Source organism: Oryctolagus cuniculus, chromosome X (genome assembly GCF_964237555.1).
Source record: "Oryctolagus cuniculus chromosome X, mOryCun1.1, whole genome shotgun sequence".
Lineage (NCBI taxonomy): Eukaryota > Metazoa > Chordata > Mammalia > Lagomorpha > Leporidae > Oryctolagus > Oryctolagus cuniculus.
Window position 1 is genome coordinate 114,478,474 of NC_091453.1, and position 27,422 is coordinate 114,505,895.

General features: G+C 40.3%; 1 protein-coding gene and 1 long non-coding RNA gene across 2 annotated transcripts; both read left to right on the forward strand.

The window, feature by feature from the left end:
* The first annotated feature begins 3,299 nt into the window (after positions 1 to 3,299).
* On the forward strand, positions 3,300 to 9,306 carry LOC138847635 (uncharacterized). Its single transcript, XR_011385559.1, has 3 exons — positions 3,300 to 3,459; positions 6,518 to 6,603; positions 8,098 to 9,306. It is a non-coding gene; the product is annotated as an uncharacterized lncRNA (long non-coding RNA).
* A 5,289-nt stretch (positions 9,307 to 14,595) lies between these two features.
* CD40LG (CD40 ligand) lies at positions 14,596 to 26,106 on the forward strand. The gene is made up of 5 exons (NM_001256781.1): positions 14,596 to 14,751; positions 16,536 to 16,667; positions 21,044 to 21,101; positions 22,916 to 22,978; positions 25,730 to 26,106. Exons 1-5 carry the CDS (start codon positions 14,596 to 14,598, stop codon positions 26,104 to 26,106), a joined length of 786 nt encoding a protein of 261 aa, NP_001243710.1.
* The last annotated feature ends 1,316 nt before the right edge of the window (positions 26,107 to 27,422 follow it).

Consider the following 27,422-nt stretch of genomic DNA (forward strand, 5'->3'; position numbering starts at 1 on the left):
GCAGAGGACAACAGCCTGGCTTACACAAAAATGTTCCCAGTGACAGAAAATATTTCTCAGGGGAAGCCTGTTTTTGTCACGTGGCTATTATACATTCATTCAATGACAATTTACTGGGGCCAGTGTTGTGGCAGCAGGTTGAATCCACCTCCGGCAATTCTGGCATTGTATATGGGTAGCAGTTCGCATTTATGTAGTTCCCAGCTAATGCACCTTGGAAGACAGCAGAAGATGACCCAAGTGCTTGGATCCCTGACAGCCACTTGGGAGACCCAGCTGAAGCTCCTGGCTCCTGGCTTTGGCCTGGCCCTGCCCTGGTTCTTACAGCCATTTAGGAAATGAATCAGAGGATGGAAGATTCTCTCTCTCTCTCTCTCTCTCCTCTGTCTCTCCCCCTCTCTCTGTAACTCTGCCTTTCAAATAAGAAAAATTTAAAATCTTTTTAAAAAATTACAATTTACTCATCACCTACAACATGCCAAGGCCAGTCTAAATACTGTAAATACACCCATGAACAGGACAGCCAAAAAGGCCTGCCCTTATGGATCTTACATTTTACAAACTGCTGCTGCACCAGCCATGAAGACCATGACTCATTAGCTATGAGACCTTGGAAGGGGTGCTCAATAGCTCTCTGAGCCTCAGGATCCTTATCTTTTAGAAGGGTATCAAGTTAAATGGGTTATTGGTTATGGAGGCATGCTCTTTGAAAAGTATCAAATACCATAACAATATATGTGTATCAGTCCATTTCTCCTTTACTGTACTGAAATACTTGAGGTTAGGTACTTTATAAAGAAAATGGGTTTATGTAGCTCCCAGTTTTACAGGCCCTCTCTCTGGTGATGGCCCCTCTGGCTGCATCCCATCATGGTATGTGCCATAGTACATGGAAGAAGGAAAGATCACATGATGGTATAGGAAGCCAGAGACAACTAGGATCCCAAGAGGATTTGTAAATCCCTTCCAAGGACATGACCTCAATGACCTAACAACCTCTTTTTCCTACCTCTTAAAGGTCCTATCACTTTTTTAAAGAAAGATTTTTATTTATATGAGAAATGGAGTTAGAGAGAGAGGGAGGGACAAAGAGAAAAGTCTTCCATCCACTGTTTCACTCCCCAAATGATTGCAATGGTTGGAGCTGGCCAAGAGCCAGGAATTTCTTCTGGGTCTCCCAGGTTTTTGCAGGAGCCCAAGCACTTGGAGCCTTCTTCCACTGCTTTTCCAGGCCATAGGGTCCCATCACTTTTTAACATTGCCACACTGAGCCCAAGCTTCCCACATTTTAATCTTTAGGAGACATTTAAAACTATATACAAACCATAGCAATATGGTTTTATTGCTCAACCCTGCCACAATTTAAACAAGTAGTGCTTTCCTAGCCTTGGGCCTATAAAAAATGAAGATATCCTGGGCAGGGTTCTGCAAATAATTAAAGAGACTCGGATGGAGAAATATGCATAGATGGTGTTTGGATATAGATATAGAATCTTATACTAGCAATACATATTCCTTGTTGGAAATTTTAAGAATACAGACGAGTTAAAGTAAAAGAACAAAAGTATCACAGAACATCTAAAGAAAGACAAATCTGTGGTATCTTCCAGACTTGTTTCTTTGTGCACATATAGACCAGTGTTGAGTGTAATCAAAGGAGCCACACAGTCCTTCTGCTAAACAGTGAATCCTCCTAATGAGCATCTTCCTTACATGTTATGATCACAACAACATTTCAGAGAATGAGGTCAATTTCTTTTATAGAAGTATCATCATTTCTGAGGCTTGCTTCAACAAATGACCACAAACCAGGGAGGCTTAAAACAACACAAATAAGGCCGGCTCAATAAGCTAATCTTCTGCCTGTGGCACCGGCACACTGGGTTCTAGTCCGGATCGGAGCGCCGGTTTCTGTCTCAGTTGCTCCTCTTCCAGGCCAGCTCTCTGCTGTGGCCTGGGAGTGCAGTGGAGGATGGCCCAAGTGCTTGAGCACATGGGAGACCAGTGGAAGCACCTGGTTCCTGGCTTCGGATCAGTGCACTCAAAGCGGCCACTGGGGAGGTGAACCAACAGAAAAGGAAGACCTTTCTCTCTCTGTCTCTCTCACTGTCCACTCTGTCAAAACACACACACACAAATATATGCTCTTACAGCACTGCCGATTAGAAGTCTGAAGTTAAGGTGTCAGCAGGGCCACACTCTCTCTAAAGCATTTGGGGGAAGAAGTTGCCTTGCTTCCTCCGAGCTTCTGGTAGTTGCCAGCAATCCTTGATGTCTCTGGCTTGTGGCAACAACCCTTGGTGTGTATCTGTGTCCAAAGTTCCCTCTTCTTGTAAGGACAGTGTTGATTAAATTAGGGCCTATCTTAAACTGCTATGACTTCTTAATTTAACTGATTGCCTTGATAAAGGGTCATATTAACAGGTTCCATGTGGACATGAATGTGGGGGTAAGAAGCACTATTCGAGTCCACCCAAGTGTCAATCTCACTGCTTATTTGAACATGTTTCTGAAATGGTTGATGCCCCATGGCAGGGGAGAGGTCCAGGCAACAGCAGACTTATAGCAATAAGGGGCACCAAGACTTCCTGATCCTTTCAGTCAGAAAACATCCTGATGTCAAAATCAGGGGCTACAGGGTTAGATGTGGATATGCTCCAGTGAAAACTGTTGCAGGTTCACACCCAGCAAGATGGCACAGTTCACCGTGGGACACTATCAAGGAGAAGCGTTCTCACTCCATTTATTCACAGGGGAACACTTGTGCCACCCTAGCTTCCAGAGGTCATGGTAATCACTTCCCAACTATCAACCTGTTAGCAGAAGTTAACATGGGGACAGATAATTGAGGGGAAAAATGATTTCCAACTATCACTCATAGGCACTTTAGGAACACTCTCCACTGATCTTTACAAAAGTAGAAATATGCAAACAGCCTAATTTCACAACAGTTGCATAAGGGGTCCTTCTAAGCACTGACTCTTCTTCTATGCCATAAAATATTTAACTGACAAACTAAAATCTTTGGCTACAGCCCCTCCCTTTCCCACCCCCACCCTCTATCATCCCTGTGGTACAGTTGTTCTGAAAGATCAACTTCCATTCACAGTTTAGTGTTAAATTGAATCTCTCCGCCTCCTTTAGCACTCCCCACACAACCAACAAGAAAAAATGCTTCCTGCCCCTGGCATTTCTTCAATCATATGTAGACATGGCTGGGCAATCTTTGTGGGGCTGCTGAGTCAGAAGCCTGGACGGGCCAGCTTTGGTTTTAATGAAGTGACTCAGGAAGGAAGTACAGAAATGGGTGTACCATGCAGTCAGTGGGTGGGAGCTGATGGTTGCTAGAAGACCCAAGCCTTTCAAGAGAAAGCCTGATTGCTGGAAAAGTGCATTGGGCTGGAAGTCACAAAGCCTAGACCAGTCTCAGCTCTTCCACTAACTTGCTGCATGACCATGGTAAGTCATTCCCTTCCTCTGAGCCTCAGTTGCCCTATTTGTGAAGCAATGGAGCTAGCTCCAGGAGATACTGTGGGAGATCTAGAAGTTTCTTGAGTTAGGGCCCCATGCTTTGGAGATAGCTTGGGAGTAGAGGGTTCATTTCAGAAAAAGCTCTCAAGAATGATCAGGAATGGACCACAGGGAAAACTGATGAGAGCAGCAGAGAGATACAGAGAGAGATGGATCCCCTTAATGAGTCAGTTAAGAAGAAGGGTTGGGGTAGGGATTAATTAGGGGCACCCAGGGAAAAGTTGTGTTTCTGGGCATGGAGCTAGAGTGTAGCCAGAGTTCAGTATCTCTTGGGCAGTTGCAGGAGGCAGGCTGGGACTGTAACAAGGGAGGTTAAAAATGAGCTGGAACCACATAGGAAAGTGTTAACTTGTCAATCCCATCAGGCTGATTTTTAAAAGAAAATTGGTGTGGTAATGTACCCACCTGCAGAGAGCACCTGATCCCTGAGCTCCATCACCCTGGAACAGAGGGAATTTTTTTCTTACTATAAAGGCCTGATAATCTGTGTTCTACCTTAAAGGCCTATTGGGAGTAGTTGGGGTTCTGTGCAGAACCCAGAGCCAGGCTTTGGTCCCAAGCATGTAGCCTCAAGAAAAGAAAAAGACCCTAGTCTCCAGGCTCTGAGCTCTTCCATGTGTTTTTGCATGTCCTGGAAAGCATTCTTCTTTTGCCCAGAGAATGCCCTCACAACTCTAAAGTTACCTCTTCCAGGAAGCCTCCTCTGACCCTCTCACCTCTTTACCATTACTCCTGCTCTATGCTGAGTGCCCTCTGCACTTCTGTATTGTGGTGTTTACCCAGTGCACTGTGACCTCATGCTTTTCTATCTCCTTAACTAGCAGTCCTTTCTTTCTCATTTTGGATTCCCTGACCTATCAGAGAGCCTAGCGCTCACTAAGTGCTGGGCAGTTATTTGCTGAGAGGATTTTGACCATTTGATGTTAGACACAAAGCCACTCCGACTGTCTTACCACAGCACACATCAATGCAAGAACATTTTGGAGTCCTATAGAAAGATGTCACTGGCAACTTGTGTCCTGCTAAATACACAGTAGAGGTGTTAAAGTTGTACACGGGGTTTGACAGCATCCAACATCCCAGTTATGACTAGAAATTTCTCCTAGAATTCCCTTTTAAGCAGGATCCCCCTTCTGTATTTGGGGGAAGAGGACAGCAGAGGGTAAGGTGACAGAATCAGGCAGAATCCTGCCTCTGGGACTCAACTCTAGAGATTTTTCCTTATAACCAGAGAAATAGAAGTCACATTGTCCTGCAGGTGCTTGAGCCACTGACTGCCTCAAGAGCAACCTTCTCTCTTCTGTCCTCTTGCCAGACTTTCCCAGAAGGTCAGAGAGGACACTGATGAACATTTACTGTGTCGGGCACAGAGCCAGGAGCTTCACATCATCTTCTCAACTAATACTCAGGACAACCCTGTGAAGCACAAATTGTTATTCTGCTTTACTCACAAACCAAATGAGGCACAAAGGGGATAAATAGCCTAATTTCCCACAAGGAAGTACAATAGTTTGGAATGTCTGCTACCAAATTTTGGCTACTCCCACCACCTCAATCTGCCTTTCAGAAGTATTGTTACATTCAAGGAATATTGCCTGATCATGTTAATGGCACAGTTATTTTCTAGCATTGAAAAAATTATTATGTTCTATAATGATAGGGATGTTAACAACAAGGAGAGCATATGGATAGCAAATGAACATATACAAAAATATTTAACATAATTAACAGAAATGCAAATCAAAACCACAATGAGATCATAGTAGAGACCTATTGGAATGGCTAAGATAAGAAAATTGATGACATAAAGTGCTAGTAGAATAAGGAGCAACTAAAACTCTCTGTTGGAACTAATTTTTGGTGATGTAGAGAGAATAGTGCTTACTTTTGTGAGCAGTGCAGATGATTGGAAGGAGACGAGGAGTTTTCTGAGAGATCAGTAAAGGTCTACAACTGAGTAATAATTACAATGAGTATGTATACTTTATGTTTAGCTTATGACTTGTGCACTTTTGTATGTAAAGTTTGACTTGGATAAAAACTTTGTCCAAAATAGTTTCTCATAAAAGTAAAATAAGTCCATTGCAAAAATAATACAATGAGCATAAGAGTAAAGAGCAAAAAGTAAAACTCGCCTCTCCTTAGCCCAGTTCTTCTTCCAAGTAGCAGCAACTCTTAACTGTATATTTTGCCTAAGAACAAAAATAAGTACAATATTTTTCCTTACAAATTTGGAAGTGAGGTCAGAACATCTTCAATGAAGAAACAGAATTTGCTAAGAAATTTAACCTTGGAGAATTTGCATGGAGGTCAGCAGCTGATTGGAAAACAGCTTGAGCATTCTGATCACGCTATCTAAATGAATATCTGGAACCAGGCCAACACCCCCAACAACCCTGGTCCCCACCACACTTGTCTATGCTGGAAATGATTATCCACTTAATCCCCTCCTACCTTACTCTTCTTGAAACTTTGGAGTTTCAGAGAAAATATAGCCAACTGGAAAACAATCTGCACAAGGGTGAAGATTCCAGACTAGAAAAATAAAGGACAGCAGAAGAACATTCGATGTTAGAATTTGTCAGTGGAATGCTACAAGTCTGGATGTGAGGGAGCCTTTCCTGATGTCTCTTCTATCTCAGCTCCTCTGGCTGGACAGATATTCCTCTTTAGTGTTCCCACAGCATTCTGAATTCATCTCTTTTGTGACACTTTTCACATTATTTGGGACTGTCTGCTCATGTTTGGATCAGCTACTCTGTAGTGGGAGTTCCTCGAAAGGCAAGGATTATCATCTTTTCCTTTGTATCCCAAGGGTCCTGCTTAGCACTTGATCCACAGTAAGCACTTAGTGAGTGTTGATTTAAACAAATAAACTGATTCAGAGAAGCGTCTCTTGAAATTGCTTCTTACCAGTGTAGGTAACAAAGGCAGCATCTTGGATGGAGGTACCAGAAAACACCTCATTTTTGACTTCCTGCTGCAGACCCTGGAGGAGAATCTCACATGGGACAGCCAAAATCCTTGAGGCCACTTGAACTTTGCATTAGAAACTTGAAAATATGATGTGTGGTGAGTAAACAGTAATTCTGCAATCATCTGCCTTTAAGTGTGATCTGTTTATATGTTGATTGGTTGACGCTAACATGTAAGTGGATTTCAGCCTTCCAGATCCTATGAAAATATCTGAAAAAAAAATTTTAAATGAATAAGTACTGGATATTGTTGCAGTATTTTAGAATACCGCAAGACTGGAAAAAAATTAAATATTCATCAATAGGGGATGGATTAAATAAGGTATGATATATCATTCATAAGATGGAATACATCATACATTTGAAGGAACCCAGTGGATGCCTCAAATGGTAGATAGTACCTCACTCTGTTTTCTCTTAATATAGCACAATACCTGAGACTGGATAATTTATAAAGAAAAGAGGTTTAATTTGGCTGAAGATTTTGAAGGTTGGGATGTCCCAGATCTGGCAGACTCACCTAAGATGCTGCTCCAATTCATGACAAACAGGGGAAGGGCAAGTGGGTACACGTCAAAGAGAGAGAACACAAGGGATGACCTTGCTTTACAACAATTTGTTCTCTAATAGCTAATTCATTCCTGTTAGAGTGGAAACTCATATGAGAAGGATATTCACCCATTCATGAGATCTCCACCCCCATGACTGAAATATTTCCCATTAGTCTCCATTTCCAAGCATGGCTGCCATGAAGAATTAAGATTACAACACATGGGAAGGAACGGGTCATCAAAGAAGGGTACCATCAAAGAAGGAGGTACCTTTCTCTGAAGGGAGGAAAGAACTTCCACTTTGACCATGGCCTTGTCTAAATATGATCAGAGTCAGTGATCTCAGGGGGCTTCCATAGCCTTGGCAGCTCATGACAAGAGCCTAGGGTGATTACTGAGGCCATAAACAAGAGTGTCAATTTGTTAAGTCAACAACAGGAGTCACTGTGCACTTACTCCTCATGTAGGATCTTTGTCCTTAGTGTGCTGTACATTGAGATTTAATGCTATAACTAGTACTCAAACAGTATTTTTCACTTTATGTTTCTGTGTGGGAGCAAACTGTTGAAATCCTTACTTAATGTATACTAAGCTGATCTCCTGTATATTAAGAGAAACGAAAATGAATCTTGATGTGAATGGAAGGGGAGAGGGAGTGGGAAAGGGGAGGGTTGCGGGTGGGAGGGACGTTATGGGGGGGAAGCCATTGTAATCCATAAGCTGTACTTTGGAAATTTATATTCATTAAATAAAAGTTTTAAAAAAAGTTATTTCTCCTATAAAAAAAAGATTACAACACATGAATTTTAGGGAGATACTTTCAAATCATAGCAAGATCAAAACCAATATGAGTGTATGACTTTGGTTTTTTCCTATATACATAAGATTTTGGCAAAGTTTAATTGATAAATTGTTCACAGTAAGAGATTAACAATAAGTAATAATAACAAGGGAGAACAATTCTAACAATATACTATAATTAAAGTTATTTACAACTTATAAATTGTGTATTTCTGGATTTTTCCACTTCATATTTTCAGGCATCGACTAAAACCAAGAAGAACTACTGTACTACGCAAGTGCATAAAAGAATAGAGTGTTTTGTTGACATGGAACAATCTCCAAGATAAATTGTTAAATGAATAAAAAAGAAACCCAAAGATGCAGTGGCAGACGTTGTGGTCCAGTGAGCTAAGCTGCCACTTGGGATGCTTGTATTCCACATCAGAGTGACAGTTCAAGTCTCTGTTATGCCACACTTCTTTGTTTTTTAAAGATCGATTTATTTTTTGAAAGGCAGAGTTACAGAGAGGCAAAGGCAGGGAGAAAAAGAGTGAGAGTGAGAGCGAGAGCGAGAGCAAGAGCGAGAGAGAGAGAGAGAGTCTTCTGTCTGCTGGTTCATTCCCCAAATGACCACAATGGCTGGAGCTTTGCCAATCCGAAGCCAGGAGCTTCTTCCAGGTCTCCCACGTGGTTGCAGGGGCCCAAGGACTTGGGCCATCTTTTACTGCTTTCCCAGGCCATAGCAGAGAGCTGGATTGGAAGAGGAGCAGCCGGGACTTGAACCGGCACCCATATGTGGTGCTGGCGCTGCAGGCGGTGGCATCACCACCACACCACAGCGCCAGCCCCTGTGCCACACTTCTGATCCACCTTTGTGCTAATGAGCCTGAGAGGCAACAGATGATAGTCCAAGTACATGGGTCACTAGCACACATGTGGGAGACTTCAGTGGAGTTCCTGGTTCTTGGCTTTGGTCTGGCTCAGCCCTGCCTGTTGCTGGCATTTGGTGAATGAATCAGCAGATGGTAGATCTCTCTCTCTTGATCTCTCTCTCTCTCTCTCTCTTTCTCTATGCTTCTCTCCCTTACTCTCTATCACTCCAACTTAAAAAAAATAACAAATCCTTTTAATGTAAAAATAAAGGTGCAGGGGAATGTATTATATACTACTGTGTGTAAAAAAATGATGAAAGAATATATATTTGCTTAAATGTGCATAAAAGCATTTCTGGAAGATATATAAAAATTTATAACATTTTTGACAATAGAAGACCAGGAGGAAGAGATGGGAAGAAGATTTTGTATTGCACTCTTTTGTATCTATTGCATTTTTAACCATGTGAACATATTACAGTACTTAGTCAAAAATAAATGTCAAAAGAAAGAAGCCAATACAACCATGAGAAATAAGCTAAAGTGACAACGATGTAACAAATTTTGAAGGAAACCAGAAAGCAATAAAGGCAATTAAATGGACTAACAGAGAAATTAGAGTAGAAAACATTGCAATTCAAGAGTACAAGTATGTTTTCCCAAGAAAACAGCAATCTCATAGTCAAAAACAAATGTGAAGAGCAGAGTTCAGCTGGGAGGCAATAATTATGGGAATGCGTTAAAGGGCTGCAGTGGAAACATCTGGGATGGATGGCAGGTGGGTGGGAGGCTTTTCCCATATTCTTCCTTCCCCTGTGGACCTTTTGTTAGCAGTAGCATTTGGTCTTGGACTCAGGTGAAAGTTGTCTGGGGAGAGCACTAGGGAGGGTACTGGTACCTCCACAACAGATAGAAGGGAGAAACAAAAGGAGAACTAGCATCAGTCAAGAGTGAAACCCTCTAAAGAGTTCCACCCCCAGAGAAAAGCCCTCTTAACTTTATCAGTTGTGGAGGGTCCCTGGTCTTCCTGCCTCTCCACCCACATGACCTAAATAGAAACCTGCCTGTTTGCAGGCACTACCCACTTAAACAGAAGCCACAGTCAGTCCTCCTATTCCAGAGAAGGGTTTGCGGGGGAAATAGATCAATACAATTGAAGCGGAAATCCATGGAATCCACCCAGAATAACCAATAGAGTTTTTCATTCATAAATGCGATCAAACAACTGAGAATCACCAGACACTTCAGGAAAACTGCCAACATGAAAGAGAAGGGAAAAAAACTGACTCCAAAGGAAAGAAAGGTAATGAAAGGACTAGAAGAAATCTTAAAACCAACATGTCTATTTGTATCACCAAAGAGCCTGGACAGTACTATTCTTCCAGGTTAGACTCCTTCACAATCTCCCTTTCTAACTCTCTAAAAAAAATTTTAAAAATTGACAAATATTTACTAATTCCTTAAAATGTGTTAGATCAAATGATTCTGAGATTTATTTTAAAAAGTCGCTTTTGTCTGGGAACTGATGATAAAGAAATCAAACCAGTCAAATATACTGCGATGTGGCAAATGCTGTAACAGACTAAGCACATAAGAGGGAACCTTATTGGCTGGGAAGAGAGATTTTACTTCAACATTAGTGGTTAAGAGAGAAGGGAATCAGTTTATACACAGGGAACAGCATGAAGAGCACAACATGCTTAGGGGGATAAAATTGGCTTGATATGCTTGGTGCTCATGGATGAACATGAGTGAGTTGTGGAAGATGAAGAGAGAAATAGGAGCAGGGGTCAGGTTATTTGCCATCTGAAGAATCAAGACTCTGGGGTCAGCATAGTGGGTTAAGCCACCGCCTGCAACGTTGGCTTCCATATGGGAACTGGTTCGAGACCTGGCTGCTCCACTTCTGAGCCAGCTGCCTGTTAATGCAACCGGGAAAGCAGCAGAGGATGGTCCAAGTCCTTGGGCCCTTGCACCAATGTGGGAGACCTGGAGGAAGCTCTGGCTCCTGGCTTCAGCCTGGCAAAGCCCTGGCCATTGTGGCCATTTGGGGAGTGAACCAGCAGATGGAACGTCTCTGCCCCTCTCTTGCTGTAAATCTGCCTTTCAAATAAATAAATAAATCTTAAAAAAAAAGAATCAAGACTCTGTCCTCTACGTGAGTTTTCCAGACATATTCAGGAAAAAGAGTCCTTGATGGAACAAACAAAACACCGATAAATTTCACTCTTTCGTATGCACTGGAAATATTTTTCCTAGTAGAAACTATGACTATGTTCTATGTTATCAATGTAAAATCATAACCACAAGCATATTCACACCAAAAACAAGCTGTTGAATTATGATCCATTGTTTTTAAAAATTTTTCCCTTGATGCTTATTAGCTACAGATCAGTGGCTAGCTAGCAGAAAACCATGAGTAAAAAAGGGGTGACAGAAACAAATTCTGTGTAATAATTAATGAAAAACTAGGCAATTTAATCTATTAACAATTCTTTCTGTAAAATAAGGAATATATTGCCAATATTTGATTTTGACTACAGGCACCTTCACAAACTCCATGGATCTACAAATTTCTTGAAACCAAGTTTGAGAATCATTTCTGGGCATATAAGGCAGCAGAAGACTTGAAATGGGAGCCCATCACCATGACCCTCTCTCCTTGTTGGGGGTAGACAAGAATCAGTGATCCTGACACACAGGGCTTCTGTTAGAGAATAGGAGCTTCTGTTTGGAAGCTGGGAAAGTAGCCTATTGTTGCGTCAAGCTAGAGGACCAAACAGAAGAATGGAAAAAAGAGAAGGCTTCAAGCACTGAAGCAGAAGCCGAGTATTCTGGAGCTGATTCTATTCATGTTGAACCTGCCAGAGCACTATGTCAACGTGCTTGCTTGGATCTGGGACAGTTAGGGAGTCTAAGCAGGTTAGAGAATGTGGTCATTTGTAAGATTTGGAAGTCATTCTCTCTCTCTCTCTCTCCCTCTCTCTCTCTCTCTCTCCTCTCTCTCCTCAAAATAAATCTTTTTTAAAAGGTGGGGCATTGTGTTGTGTTGCAGTGGTTTAGGCTGTGGCTTGTGATGACAAAACCGCATGCAGTACCAGTTCCAGTTGTGGCAGCTCTGCTTTTGATCCAGTTCCCTGCTAATGCTCCTGAAAGGGCAGCAGAGGATGGCCCAAGTACTTGGGCCCCTGGCCACACGTGGGAGACCCAACTTGGTGTTCCTGGCTCCTGGCTTCAGTCTGGCCCAGCCACAGCTATTGTGATTATTTGGGGAGTTAACCAAATTGAAGATTTCTTTGTATGTATGTGTTACCCTGCCTTTAAAATAAATAAGTAAATCTTTTTGAAAAGAATTAATATTCCTCTGACTGTGGAAGATGGGTGGGGTACATGAGAAATGGAAACAGAGGATAAATTCAGATGGTACAGTTTAATAATCTACAAAAAAAGGATATGGATGGGGTCCTGCACTAGGATGGTGGCACTGGGCATTGAGAAAAATGGTGGCAATCAAGGAACTTTGGGGAAGAAGAAGCCCCTGGGACTGAAGAGCAATCTGGAATGAGAGAATGGGAGGACTCTTGGGTGACTTCCAGGTCTCTGAGTAATTAATTAGATGGATTATGGGACCATTCACTGAGACAGAGAACACCTTAAGAGAGGTGAATTATGTTTGGGATCTGTCAGCTGTGAAGTAACTATGGAATATCTGAGTAGCGATATTCAGAGGTAGCTGTGCTTACAAGTCTGAAGTTCAGATTTAGAATTTATCACGATGAAGATGATAGTGAAAACTGTGAACACAGATGGATATCACCCATGGAAAATGTGTAGAACCAGAAGAAAGGGAGGGGAGGGAAGTGGAGAGGGTTTAGAAAAGAAGAATGAGGACAGGCGATACCAAAGTTTTAGGGCTATAAAAACAGGGGTCTCATGAAAAAGGAATCTGAAAGGCAGAAGTCCTTGAGAACATGGTGATAGAGAATTCAGGAATATTAAGAAGGATGACAACAGAGAACAGGGAGGTCACTAAAAATGAACTCTAACAACTATTCAGCCAAAATTATTGTTGCAATAATAGCAATGGGTGCAGGGGAATATTGTGAACAGAAGACAGATTGCAAGAGGCTGGATGGAGATCAAGAAGTGGAGGCAAGAAAACAACTCTTTCTTGAAGTTGATAGCGTGAACAAATCCTGACACTGTCGGTGTCTGTGGTTCTTTCAGCATCCTTTCTCTCAGGGCTTGCTTGAACTGATCTTCACGGGAGTCCTTGCAGCTCTGGCATTTGGTAATTATTTGAAGTTGCCCTTGGAGAAGTCCTTGAGCCCATTTTGGCTCTCATAATAATTTTCCTTCAGCGGAACTAAGGTTACTTGTCTAAGAACCAAAGCCTCTAACTTGACTGATCAAAGTTCATCACATGCATCGAAGCCACCCACTTGGCAGATGTAGTGAAAAGCTACATAGATATGGGCGCAGGACAGGATGCTGGTGCGTGGGAGGGGAAGAAAGCAGGTGCTAACTATACAGACAGCATGCCTATCAGAGCAGTTTTTATGCTTCCTATGTGTCTCTCAAAACAATTTTATAGGAATCACCAAAGCAATCTTATCATGGTTTCCAGACCAGGTTGGGTTGTGGGGTAGGGATTTCCACAGCTGCTTTTAGATTGGAGGCAATCTGATAAGATGATGCAAAAGCCAAACAGAAACGTATAATCCTGCACACTTCGATGATACAATTCATTGTCAAAACTTCAGGATTTTTTATATTATTTTTCATTCATTTTTTACCAGTATGTAAGGAGCTGGAAATCATTTGGAAAACTCATATCTCACATCAACCAAATTCCAAAATGAGTTGTCTATTGCTTAACATTCTCCAAATTTATTTCATGCACATCTTTATTTGATCTTCACAATAACCTACAGGATAGGCAAGGCACGTACTCTCTGTAGATATGAGAAAAGTGAGGTCCAGAGAGGTAAAGTGATTTGCCCATGTTTCATAGCAATTTACTGGTAGAGAAAGTACTATGGTCCAGGTCTCTTACCTATAGCCTATTTCCACTACTCTGAACTATTAGACTGGCTTCAGCAACTATCTGATGGATTTGAATAGTGTAGACAGGTGACTTGACAAAGTTAAGCGCTAGTATTCCTACTTTAACTTCAATCTCACAGGTTTGGCCTGATTTCCATCAAGACCCTACTTATTTTTCCTTTGAGAAGTTTATTTTTCTTGCATTAGCTTCCCAGCTAAATTTTATTTAATAATTGTCAGCACTCTTTTTTAATTTATGCCATATAAACTTGACTTTAACAGCCGCTGCAATTTCTTGAGCTAAAATATTAAAGAGGTGATATCTTGAGAAGCAATTAGCTAGTGGCGCACCAGTTGTAAAATCAATCCAAACATTTGTTGACATTTGTTTCTTTCTCCGTGTGCCAGGTTCCCGCTTTATATTAGTAAGATTGAAATTGAAATAAGTGTCTTGCTGGTGGATTAATTTGTCACTTTCCTTGAAACTGGTGAACCCAAAAAGTTAGACAGCGATAGGAAAATACGGCCATTGTCTGTTAAGGAGTCTATGACATTTCAAGGCAAGAATGAATATATGGAAGAAGAAACTTGTTTCTTCTTTACTAACAAAAGGGAAAGCCTGGAAGTGAATGATATGGGTATAATTAAAAAAAGAAAAACCTTTACGTAACTTTTTTGCTGGGAGAGAAGACTACGAAGCACATTTTCCAGGAAGTGTGGGCTGCGACGATTGTGTGCTCTTAACTAATCCTGAGTAAGGTGGCCACTTTGACAGTCTTCTCATGCTGCCTCTGCCACCTTCTTGGTCAGAAGATACCATTTCAACTGCAACCCAGCATGATCGAAACGTACAGCCAACCTACTCCTCGTTCTGTGGCCACTGGACCATCTGTTAGCATGAAAATTTTTATGTATTTACTTACTGTTTTTCTTATTACCCAGATGATAGGGTCAGCGCTTTTTGCTGTATATCTTCATAGAAGGTTGGACAAGGTAAGATGAACCAAATGTCTTTTAAAAGTAAATTAGGGGTCCTTACTGACTTGTGTGTTGATTAGTTTTAGTTCTCTCCAAATGGTGGATGATGGTATGAACCCAAGTAAATGAATGGTCTTGTGTCCTAATGTTTGTTGTCAAGTCAGTGAAGTCTTATGTCCTAATATTATGTTAAGATCTTGGGATCTGGAGTCAGATTTCCTTGGTTCAAATCTTGGCTCTGTCCCTATAAGCTCTGTGATCATAGGCAAGTTACATTTCTATGTCTCAGTGTCCACATTTGAGAAATGGTTATGGTAATGGTATCCATCTTATGCAGTTAATGAGGTTAGTCATGTAAGGAGCTCAAAACAGTGTTTGGCACATGAAGAGGCACCATAACTGTTAGTTAACGTTTGGCTTAAAAGTATGCTATTTTTTTTTCTGATGGATACAATGTTTTCCTTTTAAATTTGAAACTAGAGAAGGAGAGCATCAATATGATTTCAGATCTCATAATGCTTCACATAAGCATAGCCAAGGATAAATCCTGAAATTTGCAATCGTTTAGTGACACTCTGTGCATAATTCTTTGAACGCTAATTGTAGCTGGAAGCTGCTCAAGTTCCCTGAAATGTTGCACACTCTTTAATGGTTAGACATACAGGAACAAAAGATTAGAATAACTTAGTAGATTATTTTTCATTCCTAGGAAAAGATAACCACCAAGATTAATTCTCTTCCCGTGTATTTATGTATTTCTACTGAGGGGCATTACTGACTGTTTTGTCAAAATAACTATGATAAATGTAAAGAAGAAAATCAATCAAATTAATGCTCCTAATAGTCTGGATGTGGGAGATGTGTCTGGGAAGCAGCTGGATTTTTGCAGGGTTGCCTTTCTGTCCTCTCTTGGGCCGCAGACCTAGAATCAAGGCCATGGGATTTTCTATCAGGATAAGTGAGGCTTGAGGCAGTCCACCGATTTACTCGAGTTTTAGGGCTCACTGCCAGTGAAAAGGGGGGATTTCTGGATCTGTTTGCTTGCTTTTGTCTGGGTGGGCCCTTCCTCCCACCCTCCCTCACCTCTAAAGGGGGAAGAGTGGCCTGATTAGAATCAAAAGACTCTCACATTTAGGTGTGCTCCTAATGACAATGAAAGCCGCCGGCTAATAGGATCTTGTTTGGAGTCTTTAAAATTGATTTTTGGCAGTAAGAAAATGACACAGAATTTGGGGATGATACAAGTGAATTACATACCTTTAATTTTTCCAAGATGTTGGAAAATAAAATATCTTGTTAGTCTGGAATAAAAGATGACTTCTTTAAAAATGCAACTATTTTCCGCAAACACTGAAGTTCAGAAGGGAGAGAGATGTAATTAGAACGTGAGTTAATGGACACACATTACAAATTAACTTCTTTTTGTAAAGTACTGTATCAGTAACCCTAAAATGAACTGGGTAAGTTAGCTCACCAGAAAACTATCTTATAAGTTGATTAGAAATATGACAATTATAGAATAATGAAAAACTTCAGTTTGTAATGAGAGTTAATTAGAATGGCTGTGATTTCTACCTAGGGTTTCAATAATATGACATCTTAAATGTTGTGTTTTTTTAATTTATAAATGGCAAATACCAAAAAGCAATAATCCAACATAATAACTTGTCATTCTCCATTTATGTCCTCCAATTCCTCCTCTTGTTACTGGTACTGTGCAAGTGAATGTGGAGGAAGATGTCATTAGCTGCATTCTCCCTCAGAATGACACTTCTCATATCCTTGTTATTTCTAAATAGATAGAAGATGAAAGGAATCTTCATGAGGATTTTGTATTCATGAAAACGATACAGAGATGCAACAAAGGAGAAGGGTCCTTATCCCTACTGAACTGTAAGGAAATTAGAAGCCAGTTTGAAGGCTTCGTCAAGGTAAGGCACTCAGTTGTTGGTAAAAATGTCATTTAAAAGTTGTACTATGTTTGATCAGTTGGGAAACTGAAATGCAATTATGTAAAGGTTTAAACATTTTTTATTCACTCACACACGCATATGTAAATATATGCCCACCTATGTGTGTATATATATGCATACAAGGGTACTTTAAAGAGTTCATCAAAAATGAGATTAAAATATTATTTTGGTGCAAACAATTTAGAAATCCATGCAACAGTGTTTTTGTAATATGTACTTCCATGGACATTGTGAAGACCCTGTGTATGCATGGATGTCAAGCTTCTGGGGATGCCAAAATAACTTGCTTTTAAATTCCATTTTCCATCAAGATTTTGAAGTATCCTCATACATGCATGGATATGGATGTATGTGTGTGAGTGTGTTTATAAACAAAATAAATCAAGGCAACATCCTATGTTAAAAAGGAAAAGAAAGAAGTATGCACTTTCCTACTTGATAAGAGCAAAAATGGCTTTGTGTGGGGAAAATATGTAGTCTTACGGGCATACTCACACATACTTGCAATCTCATGCATATACCACTGAGCAAAATTAAGAAGGACATCAAGTTTGTTCTTTGTATTTCTGTATTGTCCCATCTAAATCTTGATGCCTTCCCACTGTGAACCCATGATCTGATCTTCATTTCCCAGGGAATCAATAACAATTGGTTACTGCCATGTGCCCAGTCACAAGTGAAACATTGCCTAAACTCAGTGTAGTAGGGTCTCTTGAAGACTGGTACCGTCTCTAGCACTTCCAGTGCTCTTCTGATGATGGTATGATAGTGAGATCTTTCCCTTTTATTGTGAGGAGAGGTGGGAGGAATGGGAAATGAATATTCTCATCACCCTTCAAACCAGACCCCATATAATACCACTTGCTCATGAAGCAAGTCCTCTTCTGGCAGTCATGACCAGAGACCATTAAACGTTTTATCCCATTAGGCTGTTAGCCAGCATGAAGTCATTAGTGACTGTAGCCTATAATGGGTACATAAAATGGGAATTTTGGAATCTTTATGTTAATTCTGTCACCATAGACATGGGGTCAAAGGATTCTTTCACCCAAGACATAATATTGAGAATTTGAGAATTCTCTGTGTATTTCTCTCTCAGAGAACTCATTCAAATACATGCTTGGCCCTCACTCAGTTAGGGGTCATGTTTAGGATATAATACTCCATGTTGAGAGTAGCTCTGTGCCAGGTGGATAGGTACCTGGATTATCCAACAGGAATTAGTTCTCACATGTAGTTGATGTTTAATTTAATGGGGGAGAAAAAAGGCTTAAGATCTTATTTCTGAATTTACCCCTGCCCTCCTGTATTATCATTGATGTGTAATTTAATCCAGTAGTGAAAGATCTAAGAGCCTATTCCTGAGTCACCCATGGGGATCAGAATGCAGCTTAAATTCCCTGCTGGCTTTCAGGTTTGATACATGAAACTAGATTTTATATGAAACTCCTAACACTTTAATTGCAATACAGTCCAGCTTAGAACATCGTGTGAGTCCGTTTCTTTAAGAATAGTTGTCAGTACAAGGAGTCTTCAAAAGTTCGTGGAAAATGCATATTAGGAAAACAAACTATACATGGATTTCAAATTTCTTGCACCAGAATAAGCTTATCTTTTAATGACGTTTTCCCCAAACTTTTTGAAGTACCCTCACATTACATGGTATTGTAAAACATTGCAATTTTTCTAAACACTGCTTAACCATCCAAAAAGCATATTGGAAGTGCTTGGCTGTGAGTCTCTGAGCAAATGACTTAATCTGTCTGGGCTTCGGTTTCCTCATATATAAAGTGAGAAGGTTGAGATTATCTATAAGGGTCAGCTCGGACATTCTTTCATCATGTTATCAGTCCTCAATTCCCTCCAATGGCAGTAAGAGCGAATTAATAATTTTGTCTTTCCCTTTCTTTCTTACTGAGAGTTTGATAGTTGAACTGCCAATTCTTCATGATTTAATCTTGGATCAGAGATGTCATGCTTCTAAAATCAATTACCTGGGTTAGGAGCAAGGAAAGGAGCCAGATTTGCCTCCTTGCTTTTACTTGTATTAACAAAGGAACAACCCCAAGGTTTTATATTTGAAAAAGCAGACTTTCTCAAGCATGCCAACCAGGGACATGGTGATTTGCTTACCTGTGACCAAGGATCTGCCTTTTTGCAGATGTAGAACCTACTCAATGCCTAGGATACACACAATGGTTAGCTACAAAATCCTCTAGCTATTCAATCATTTTCCAATGATTGACCCCCATTTCCAATATCCATTCTTCAAAATTTCTCACTCTAAAACAGTATTTTAGATTTTTTTAACAGAGCAGACCAACTCATCATAACCCCAGATTGAATTTGTATTTTTTCAGCTAATGTTACCATGCTTTCTTTTTGGGCCACAGGCTGGCTGCATCTGAGCAATTTTAAATTCGAATTTGGGGACTTCAAATCATAGGTCTCAACAAGATTTCAGAAATCTTCAAATCTGATTCTCAATCCAGTACTTCTGTCTCCTCTCCACAGTTCCTACCAAATATTCACCCAATCTCTGAACACCTCTGGTAACAAGGAATTCATTACCTCCTTAGGCAGATAGCACCAAGTTTGCATTTGAGTGAAAGATAGGATTCAGGGTTCATGTTAGGGTAAGCAGAAGCATCATTTTGAATAGCATACTCTCACTTTAAAACTTACTACGCACTCCACCTCCTGCTAGAATGTTTAGTTTTCTGATTATCTGCCTATTGATGACTGAGATGCCTTTGATAGGCTCAAAGCACTGCCTTTTCGAGTTAAAGGGCAGTGTGTTCATAACTGCCACATAGGGTGCCCACTAAGAGAAAAATAATCCCAGATTTTCTGAAATTCAACTTAAAAAGGAATTTCAGTTGAGATATGGAGTGATGCCAATAATTAAAAAAAAGGCTCTAGGGAGTGTGGCTGGGGGAAAGTTCACGGAAAGGCAAGGCTAGGCGAATAAAAGACAAACTGCTGACTTCACGTTTTCATTGCCAAGCCCTGACACCAATGCAACCACCTAGCCTAAAAGTATCTCAACCTCAATCATCACACTCCAGTTTTTGAAAAGACACTAAATAGTCATTTGTTTACTTGTTATCTCACAAACATTTTCCTGTGCTGGTTTTTCATAGCGCCCCACTTCAGCTCAAATGGAAAGTTTAAGCTCTGTGGCCCATGTGAGCTTTTCGAGGCTCAGGTTCCCTTTGGGGCTCTGTGACTTATGTTCTCACATCTGGGAACTGAGTTGAGCTTACAGCAACACAGTCAATGTAACAACACAAATTTCTTCTAGGGGAAGAATTCAAAGTAAGGGCCCTATAGACAACTAATTTCAGGAATGGGAAGCAGCATAGGACTTTGATTATCAGAAGGTGTGAAAATACTGCTGTCTTCTCCCTTTGTGTTCAGAATATAGACTGATAGAATGAATTGAGGAGGCCAATTCATGAATGTGAATGTGTGAGCTCAGTTTCTACTGTAGGTTTAAATGTTAGACTTTTTGGGTGACTTCATACTGGTCAGTGAAGCTCTCCCGGCCTTTTGTACAGTGTCTTTAAAATGATAATAATATTCTTTATTATCTTCCAACTTGTGCTAATGGAAGTTCCTGTTAGGTTCTTCCTATAGCCATCTATCCTTTTATAAGTGAAATGAAATATTTTCAGAAGTGTTGTATTTGTATTTGAACATCAACAACATTGGAAGGTTACCTATGTTTCCTAAATGTTGATTGTTCTAAATAAACACAGGCTACACAGGACAATCATCTCAACAGGACAATCTCTTCAGCCCATTGAAAGGGATGTTGACATTTAAAGTGTCTGAGAGTCTTTTCAGACTCTAAGAGTTCTCTCCCAGGGTCAAACTTGCTATTGCCCTTTCCTACAAGATTTCTGACCAATTTTATTCTAATAGACACACACCATGCTTTATGTTAATAATATTCCATATGCCAGTTCCTAGGGTGGAATCATCTCCACATTTAACCTTATTTGTCAATATGTGTCAAAGGCAGGGAGGTCAGGGTCATCAGAAGGGTCAGTATCTCAGCCTCTCATCTAGAGAGAACACTGGAATGTAGATAATAAGGCCTCAGTTTTGCTTCCAGATTTTCCCCTGAGGTTTCTGGGCTGTCAGATCATCTGTCAGAGCCATGGGCTTCCAATTGGTCTGATGGAATTAATGACAGCATCTGAGTCTATATGATAATCCTCACCAGAAGCAGGCAACAGAGTAATGACAGATACCAAATGAATGATAACTCTAAAACCCCATAACAGAGCCTCTTTCAAAATGACATTTTGCTATGATTCTTCTTTTAGGATATAATGCTAAACAAAGAGGAGCCGAAGAAAGAAATAAATTTTGAAATGCAAAAAGGTAAGTTGTTATTAATCAATTTCAATGATGTTTAAAAACTAAAAGGAAGATTTAGATTGATCATATTCAACAATCCAGTGTTAAATCAGGGAACTTTTAGCCTTGGAAATAAAACAGGAACACAATTGTCAAATTCACACCTTCCTTGGTTCCTGTGATTCAGGAAGGCCTCATGTATATATATTCATGGGTAAGACTATGCTCTTTTAAGGCTGACAATACCAAGTATGAAGAAATTCCATTATGTTCAATACTTTAATCAAAGAAAACATTAATCCTGGTACTATTTACATAGGGAGAAATGACAGGAAAGTCATAATTTGGTAGCAGCAACACTAACTCCTCAATAATCAGTTTTTTATGGGGAAGGATGGCAGGTGAAGTCAGAGCATTCTGAATGTCTCAGAGTTGGAAAGGACCTTGAAGATTCTCAAATACAGCACCATAACCAGAATTTGTTCACAACAGCACTGATCATTTGGCCTCTGATCTAACACATTTACAGATGAGGTACCTTCTACCTCATAAGGCAGCCTGGTCTACCTTTGAATGGTTCTAATAATTGCAGTCAGATTACTATACTACCAGAAGGAGATCTTACCTTCTCTTCAGTCAAAATTTGTTTCTGTAATTTCCACTCATTGGACCCAATTCTGCTCTTTGGGGTTGTACTAAACAAAGTCTAATTCATCTCTTACAAAGCAGTTGTCCAAATTTTGAAGACAGCCACTGGAGCCCCTGATCTTGATTGAGCTTTTTCTTCTCAAGGCTAAACATCCCAGTGTTTTTCACTGTTCCTTCTATGACACTTTCCAGGCCTTTTCCTCACCCAGTTATCTCCTTTTCTGGAGACACCAACTTTTCCTTGTTCCAATTAGAATGTAGCATGCCAAACCAACAAAATAATGCCAGAAGTGACTTGAAAAGCAAAGTATGATAAAGAAGAGATTTCTTAGAGACTATCATATCATAAAAGTAGTGAACATGATGCTATGACTTGTGCAAAACTGTTGTACACAAAAAAATATGTATGTAAAGTGACATAGATAGGGTTTTCTGAGGGAAAGTGAGTTCTCAGAGTTGGCCTTAACCATTGGTATGCATGCTAAAAGGTCTTCTGATTTACAGGAAGGTCTCATCTTTAGCGTGATTTCAAGATATGCCAAATGGCAGCATATTGGCTGTTAATTAAAGTGACATTTGAGGAAACAGTTAATGCAGATGCTACCTAGCAGACTTCAAGTATGATAAACTTAACAAGTCATGTAGATCATGCAATGTACCTCAACATTTGTGGGTCATCTACAAAGTACCTGACACCAGGGTTCGAATTGGAAAGAAGAAACTTCCATAATGGATTCTGAAGTTAAGAACCAGCACATCTAATCAAGGGGCAGGACTTTCACATGAAAAGCAATAGTTTGCCCAGCTGTTTGACTGAATCAGACACAGTAAGCATCTTCCTAGCCAAGTATGTAGGCACAAACTTGGACCCACTAAGGCTGTTACTAAAAAGCAAGATTCAAGGCATGCTTAATGAAGACCAGGTTTTTTAGCATCCTGTTTCAATCTATGTAAAGCGGAATCAAGTGTTGAAAAACTGTTAGGAGAATGTAACCAATGGAAACAACTAATTCAATTACTGTGATATTAGAAACCACCTTTTCCTTCATTGGGGAGGATTTCACACCTTACCTTTTGCATAATCTACTTTGGCAGTCTCTATTTTACACAGTTGTGTAACTGGACCAAATAGTTCTGTGGGAAGTTTTATGTTACCTTGGCCTGACAGTTCACCTCTGGTTTCATTTCAGGTGATCAGGATCCTCAAATTGCAGCACATCTCATAAGTGAGGCCAGTAGTAAATCATCATCTGGTAAGTGCCACAGCAACTGAGTGTCATCCACCCAAGAGGGAAGGCTGCGATGCTAGAGCAATGCAGCCTAATGGTTAGGCTTCTCTATTTCTCTGAGTCCCCATTTACAAACTTACCCATACATCTCTCATATGCTCTCCTTTGTCTTCAAAGTGAGCTTAAATGAAGATGGGACTTAGCAGGACAAGAGGAGGTGGGAAGCAATCCCAATGCTCTCATTATGTTCTTGCTCAATGACTGATTCTAAATGATAAATTACTGGGTGCAGGGACTATTATTTTGACAGCATAGGAGCAATAGAGTACCCCTCCTCCTAACCCCTCCTCTTGGTGTAAATGGGCCTCAGAGGATATTTCCTGCCATCTGTCAGTCCCCGAATGATTAACCCCAGCCTCACTGGAGCCAACCTCAGGGAATTTAAAAGTAAAATCATTCTGTAGAGATCAATAGGTGCCAAGACGTTATATTTTCCAATGAAGTAACAACAGACAACACAGTGTGATCTTTTCAACTCTGAACGATTTTATTTCCATATATGTTCTGCCATCATTGTAGCCTTTAGATTTTTTTCCCAAATTTGTACCTTGCAGTAGCTGGTACTGGAGAATGTGTTGCATCTGATAAATGAATGGAAACATACACGCTAGCATAAAATTCTCCATCTGCAGAAAGGCAAAAGCATGAAAACAGTCTTTGAAAAATTAAGCAGAGTGCTCTTCAATGGAGTTTTAAATAGTGTGTGTGTGTGTGTGTGTGTGTGTGTGTGTGAAAGAGAGAGAGAGAGATACCACCTCAGATCTGAGGCAGCTGGGGCTTCTCAGTGTGTGTAACACTTGCATGAGTGGTTTAGATCATGGTTTGGGAATAAGAGCGCTAGAAAGGGAGTTTTTGAAAACTGAGGTTCAGGAGCCATGACCAGTAATTTCTTGGGTGACCTTAGGTAAGTCCCTTTACCTAAACAATCATTTCCTGACTCACCTATTTTGTGTGTGCGTAGTGGGGAGAGTTGATCATTAAAAAAGTTAATGTGGAAAAAAGTTATGCTGCCAAGTACTATACAAATTTAAGGTGCTGCTACTTATTTCATCATGTCTGGAATGTCAGAGTAGGGGCATACAGCTCCTCATTAATATCAATTATTCACACAGTATTTAATAATTATGTCAATTACAGCTTTCTCAGAAAATACCCTTATGGGAGAACATCATGATTATATTGCCATGTCCGAGTTGGTTGTTCACATGTCACCTTATCTTTTGGATTGGATGACAGCAGATAAACCTAGAAGAACAGTTTCTCACTGTCCTTTGCCCATCTGTGTCTAAATCATTGCCCTGTATATATTTCATGGAGCTCATATTCCTCCAAAAGTCTCATGACTGATATTGGCCTTACAATATTTTATATTGTGCATCAGAGTTGGTCTGCAGAGGATCAGGTGGAAAGACAGTAGCATTCTTCCCCCACCCTAGTCCCAAACATCCCATTCCTACCTTGTCATGCTGCTGTGAACTTGACCTATATCCCGTAGCAAGGACTAAAATTAAAAGTAAGCTTAGTGGACTATAAGATAGAGAACCTACCCCTTTTTCTCAATTAAATTACCCCAAAGTGAAAACATCGTAAGGAGGCATGATTTCTGGAGTAGTGAGGAGGGTCCAAATACATCAGGCATTTCAGGATGTCTCACTGCTACTAAAGAATGACTCTAACTAGATAGGGTCTTGTGCCCCAATTAGCCTAAGACCACCAAATAAGAATCAATGTTTTAGAAGCTCAAGGAAGAAAATGTGTCTAAGCTTTCACTTCTCCCCCAGCTGCCAGCCTCAATAGTCAATCTCACTCTCTGTGGGAGCTGAGATTTGAAATTGAGTGCACACACTACTTTGAACCCACTCAACCTCTCAGCCAATAAAATGGCACCTTGTTGGTGGATACTCTGGCTTAGCCACAAGAATATGGGTACTTTCAAGTTGGTAGCACCCACTACAATGATAGATCAAAACACACAGTGAAATGAACACACAGTTTATTTTCATACTTCCTTGCCTAATTTTAGTCCCTGCTGTGGGAGGAGAGTTGGGTTTGCCACAATACAGTCAGGTAGGAAGAAATGGGGTCTTTTCTCTGGGCTGAAGCTGAAACAGGCAGACTAAAAATTCTTTACTTTGTAAAAATCAAGGCAAGCAAGGTATCCATCTTGATATTAGCAGGGATTTTGCCTGAATGATTTGATATGCATAATTTATGATGTGAAATTTTAAAATCACTTGTACTTTATCTAGTTTAAGGGCTTAAGAACTCTAAAGGGAGAGGGAAACTCACTGCAATATAATTCTCACAAGTCTCAGAAATATGAGGACACTTCAAAAAGTTATTGAAAATGAAATTAAAGGATAAGTTTATTCTTCTGAAAAAATGAATGCATAGTTGTTTTTTTTCATAATGTGCACTTTCCATGAACATTATGAAAAACCTCATGTGTACTTCATATTGGCCTTGTATTGTCAATGGGGAAATTAAGTTTGGAGATATTGTCTTGCCCAATCTTGTAAAAAGGCGGGACTCTGTCTGATTCTAAAACCCATGCTGAATTGTTAGACAAAACTTCTCTGGAGACACTGAGACCTAGACAGAGCCTTGACAATCCATTCCTACACAAAGCAGTATCCAACATTAAACTACATTTTCTGTTAGAATGTGAACCCTGCTCTGCTTCTCCTCACCACAAATTTTCCAATTCTGTTACAGTTCTACAGTGGGCTAAAAAAGGATATTACACCATGAGCAACACTTTGGTAACTCTTGAAAATGGAAAACAGCTGAAAGTGAAAAGACAAGGATTCTATTATATCTATGCCCAAGTCACCTTCTGTTCCAATCAGGAACCTTCAAGTCAAGCTCCATTTATAGCCAGCTTATGCCTGAAGTCTTCTGGTGGATCAGAACGAATCCTACTCAGAGCAGCAAATGCCCGCAGTTCCTCCAAAACTTGTGAGCAGCAATCCATCCACTTGGGAGGAGTATTTGAATTGCAAGCGGATGCTTCGGTGTTTGTGAATGTGACTGATGCAAGCCAAGTGAACCACGGGACCGGTTTCACATCATTTGGCTTACTCAAACTCTGAACAGTGTTACCACACGGACTGCAGCTGAGCTCATGCTGGTGGTCTTCGTAACACACAGAAGCAGTTAAAAGCACCCCCTGTTGAACTGCCTATTTATAACCCTAGGATCCTCCTCATGGAGTACTATTTATTATATATCCCAAGGCATGCAGGGCTATAATAAAGGAATGGCAGGGTTAGTGAAGCCAAAACAGGTCTTGCTCCATAAGAGATTATATTCTGCAGCAGCAAGTCCAGAGAATCCTATGAAAAGACAAGGTCATTATGCACAGATAGAATTCTGAGTAAACCACAAATAATTAACCAAGTTCCGTTTTGTTTCTCTATGTGCAGTGTCTTTCAGTGGATAATCTAGTTGATTTATCAGTGAAAATGCAGAAGGGAAATGGGGAGGTTCAGCTCACAATTATCATTGACTTTGGGCCCCTGTGGCCCTGATGGAGGAGGCCAGGTTCTAGAAAGTCAACAGCAGTGGAGACCTGAGAAACCCTGCTCCCACACCAGCACTCTAACACTCACACATTCTCTACCTGTCTCTTTCAATTTCTCTCTGTGTCTCTCTGTCTCTCTCTCTCTCTCTCTCACACACACACACACACACACACACACACACAGTTGGGTCATTGCTAATTGGTTATCTTATTTCCACCCTGTCCCTATTTCTAGCGCTGTGGATGAGAGGCAGGGAGCAGGAAGAACACTTCTGAGCATGTCTGTTCCTCATTGTGAAATGACTGTATTTACTGTATTTAAAGGAAATCTATTGTATCTACCTGCAATCTCCATCACTTCCAGAGTGACTTTGTGATTATCTTGTTATTTATTTTTTGAATAATAAAGATCCTTTAACATAATTGTTGTTCTTTAGTACAATAAGCCCTTGGTCATGTTGGAGGAAGAGGAAGCACTTGGATGTAATGTTCCCAATGTTTGTAATGTTTTCATAAACTTGCTTCTCTTCTCAAGCTTGTTATACCCTAAAATATCTTGGCAATAGCACACTCTCTGGAAGTCTGTGATAGTCTTTGGTGGATGACATGGGAACCTGTTAAGCGAAAAAGCAATCTGGGTGTTTATTCACAGCTTGCTCTGAAAAAGGTGCAGGAGATTGAAAAGATATTATTTTTATTGATTAATCACAATTAAGTGAGGCTGAAGACAGGAGGGCCATAGATAAGAAACAGTAGCATATCTTTTTAATAGATGTCTAGGTGGTTCCACCTTAAGCAAGAAGAAATGGAGTGGGGCCAATCTGAGAGGAACTATTGGCCCCACAGTCTTCCACTGAAGCCAAGGGAGTCATTTCTTGACACTCC

Coding starts and splice junctions, on each gene's coding strand:
- CD40LG (NM_001256781.1), top strand. CDS start 14,596: ATGATCGAAACGTACAGCCAACCTACTCCTCGTTCTGTGGCCACTGGA. Junction 16,668..21,043: donor AGTTTGAAGGCTTCGTCAAG/GTAAGGCACTCA, acceptor TTCTTCTTTTAG/GATATAATGCTAAACAAAGA. Junction 21,102..22,915: donor AAATTTTGAAATGCAAAAAG/GTAAGTTGTTAT, acceptor GTTTCATTTCAG/GTGATCAGGATCCTCAAATT.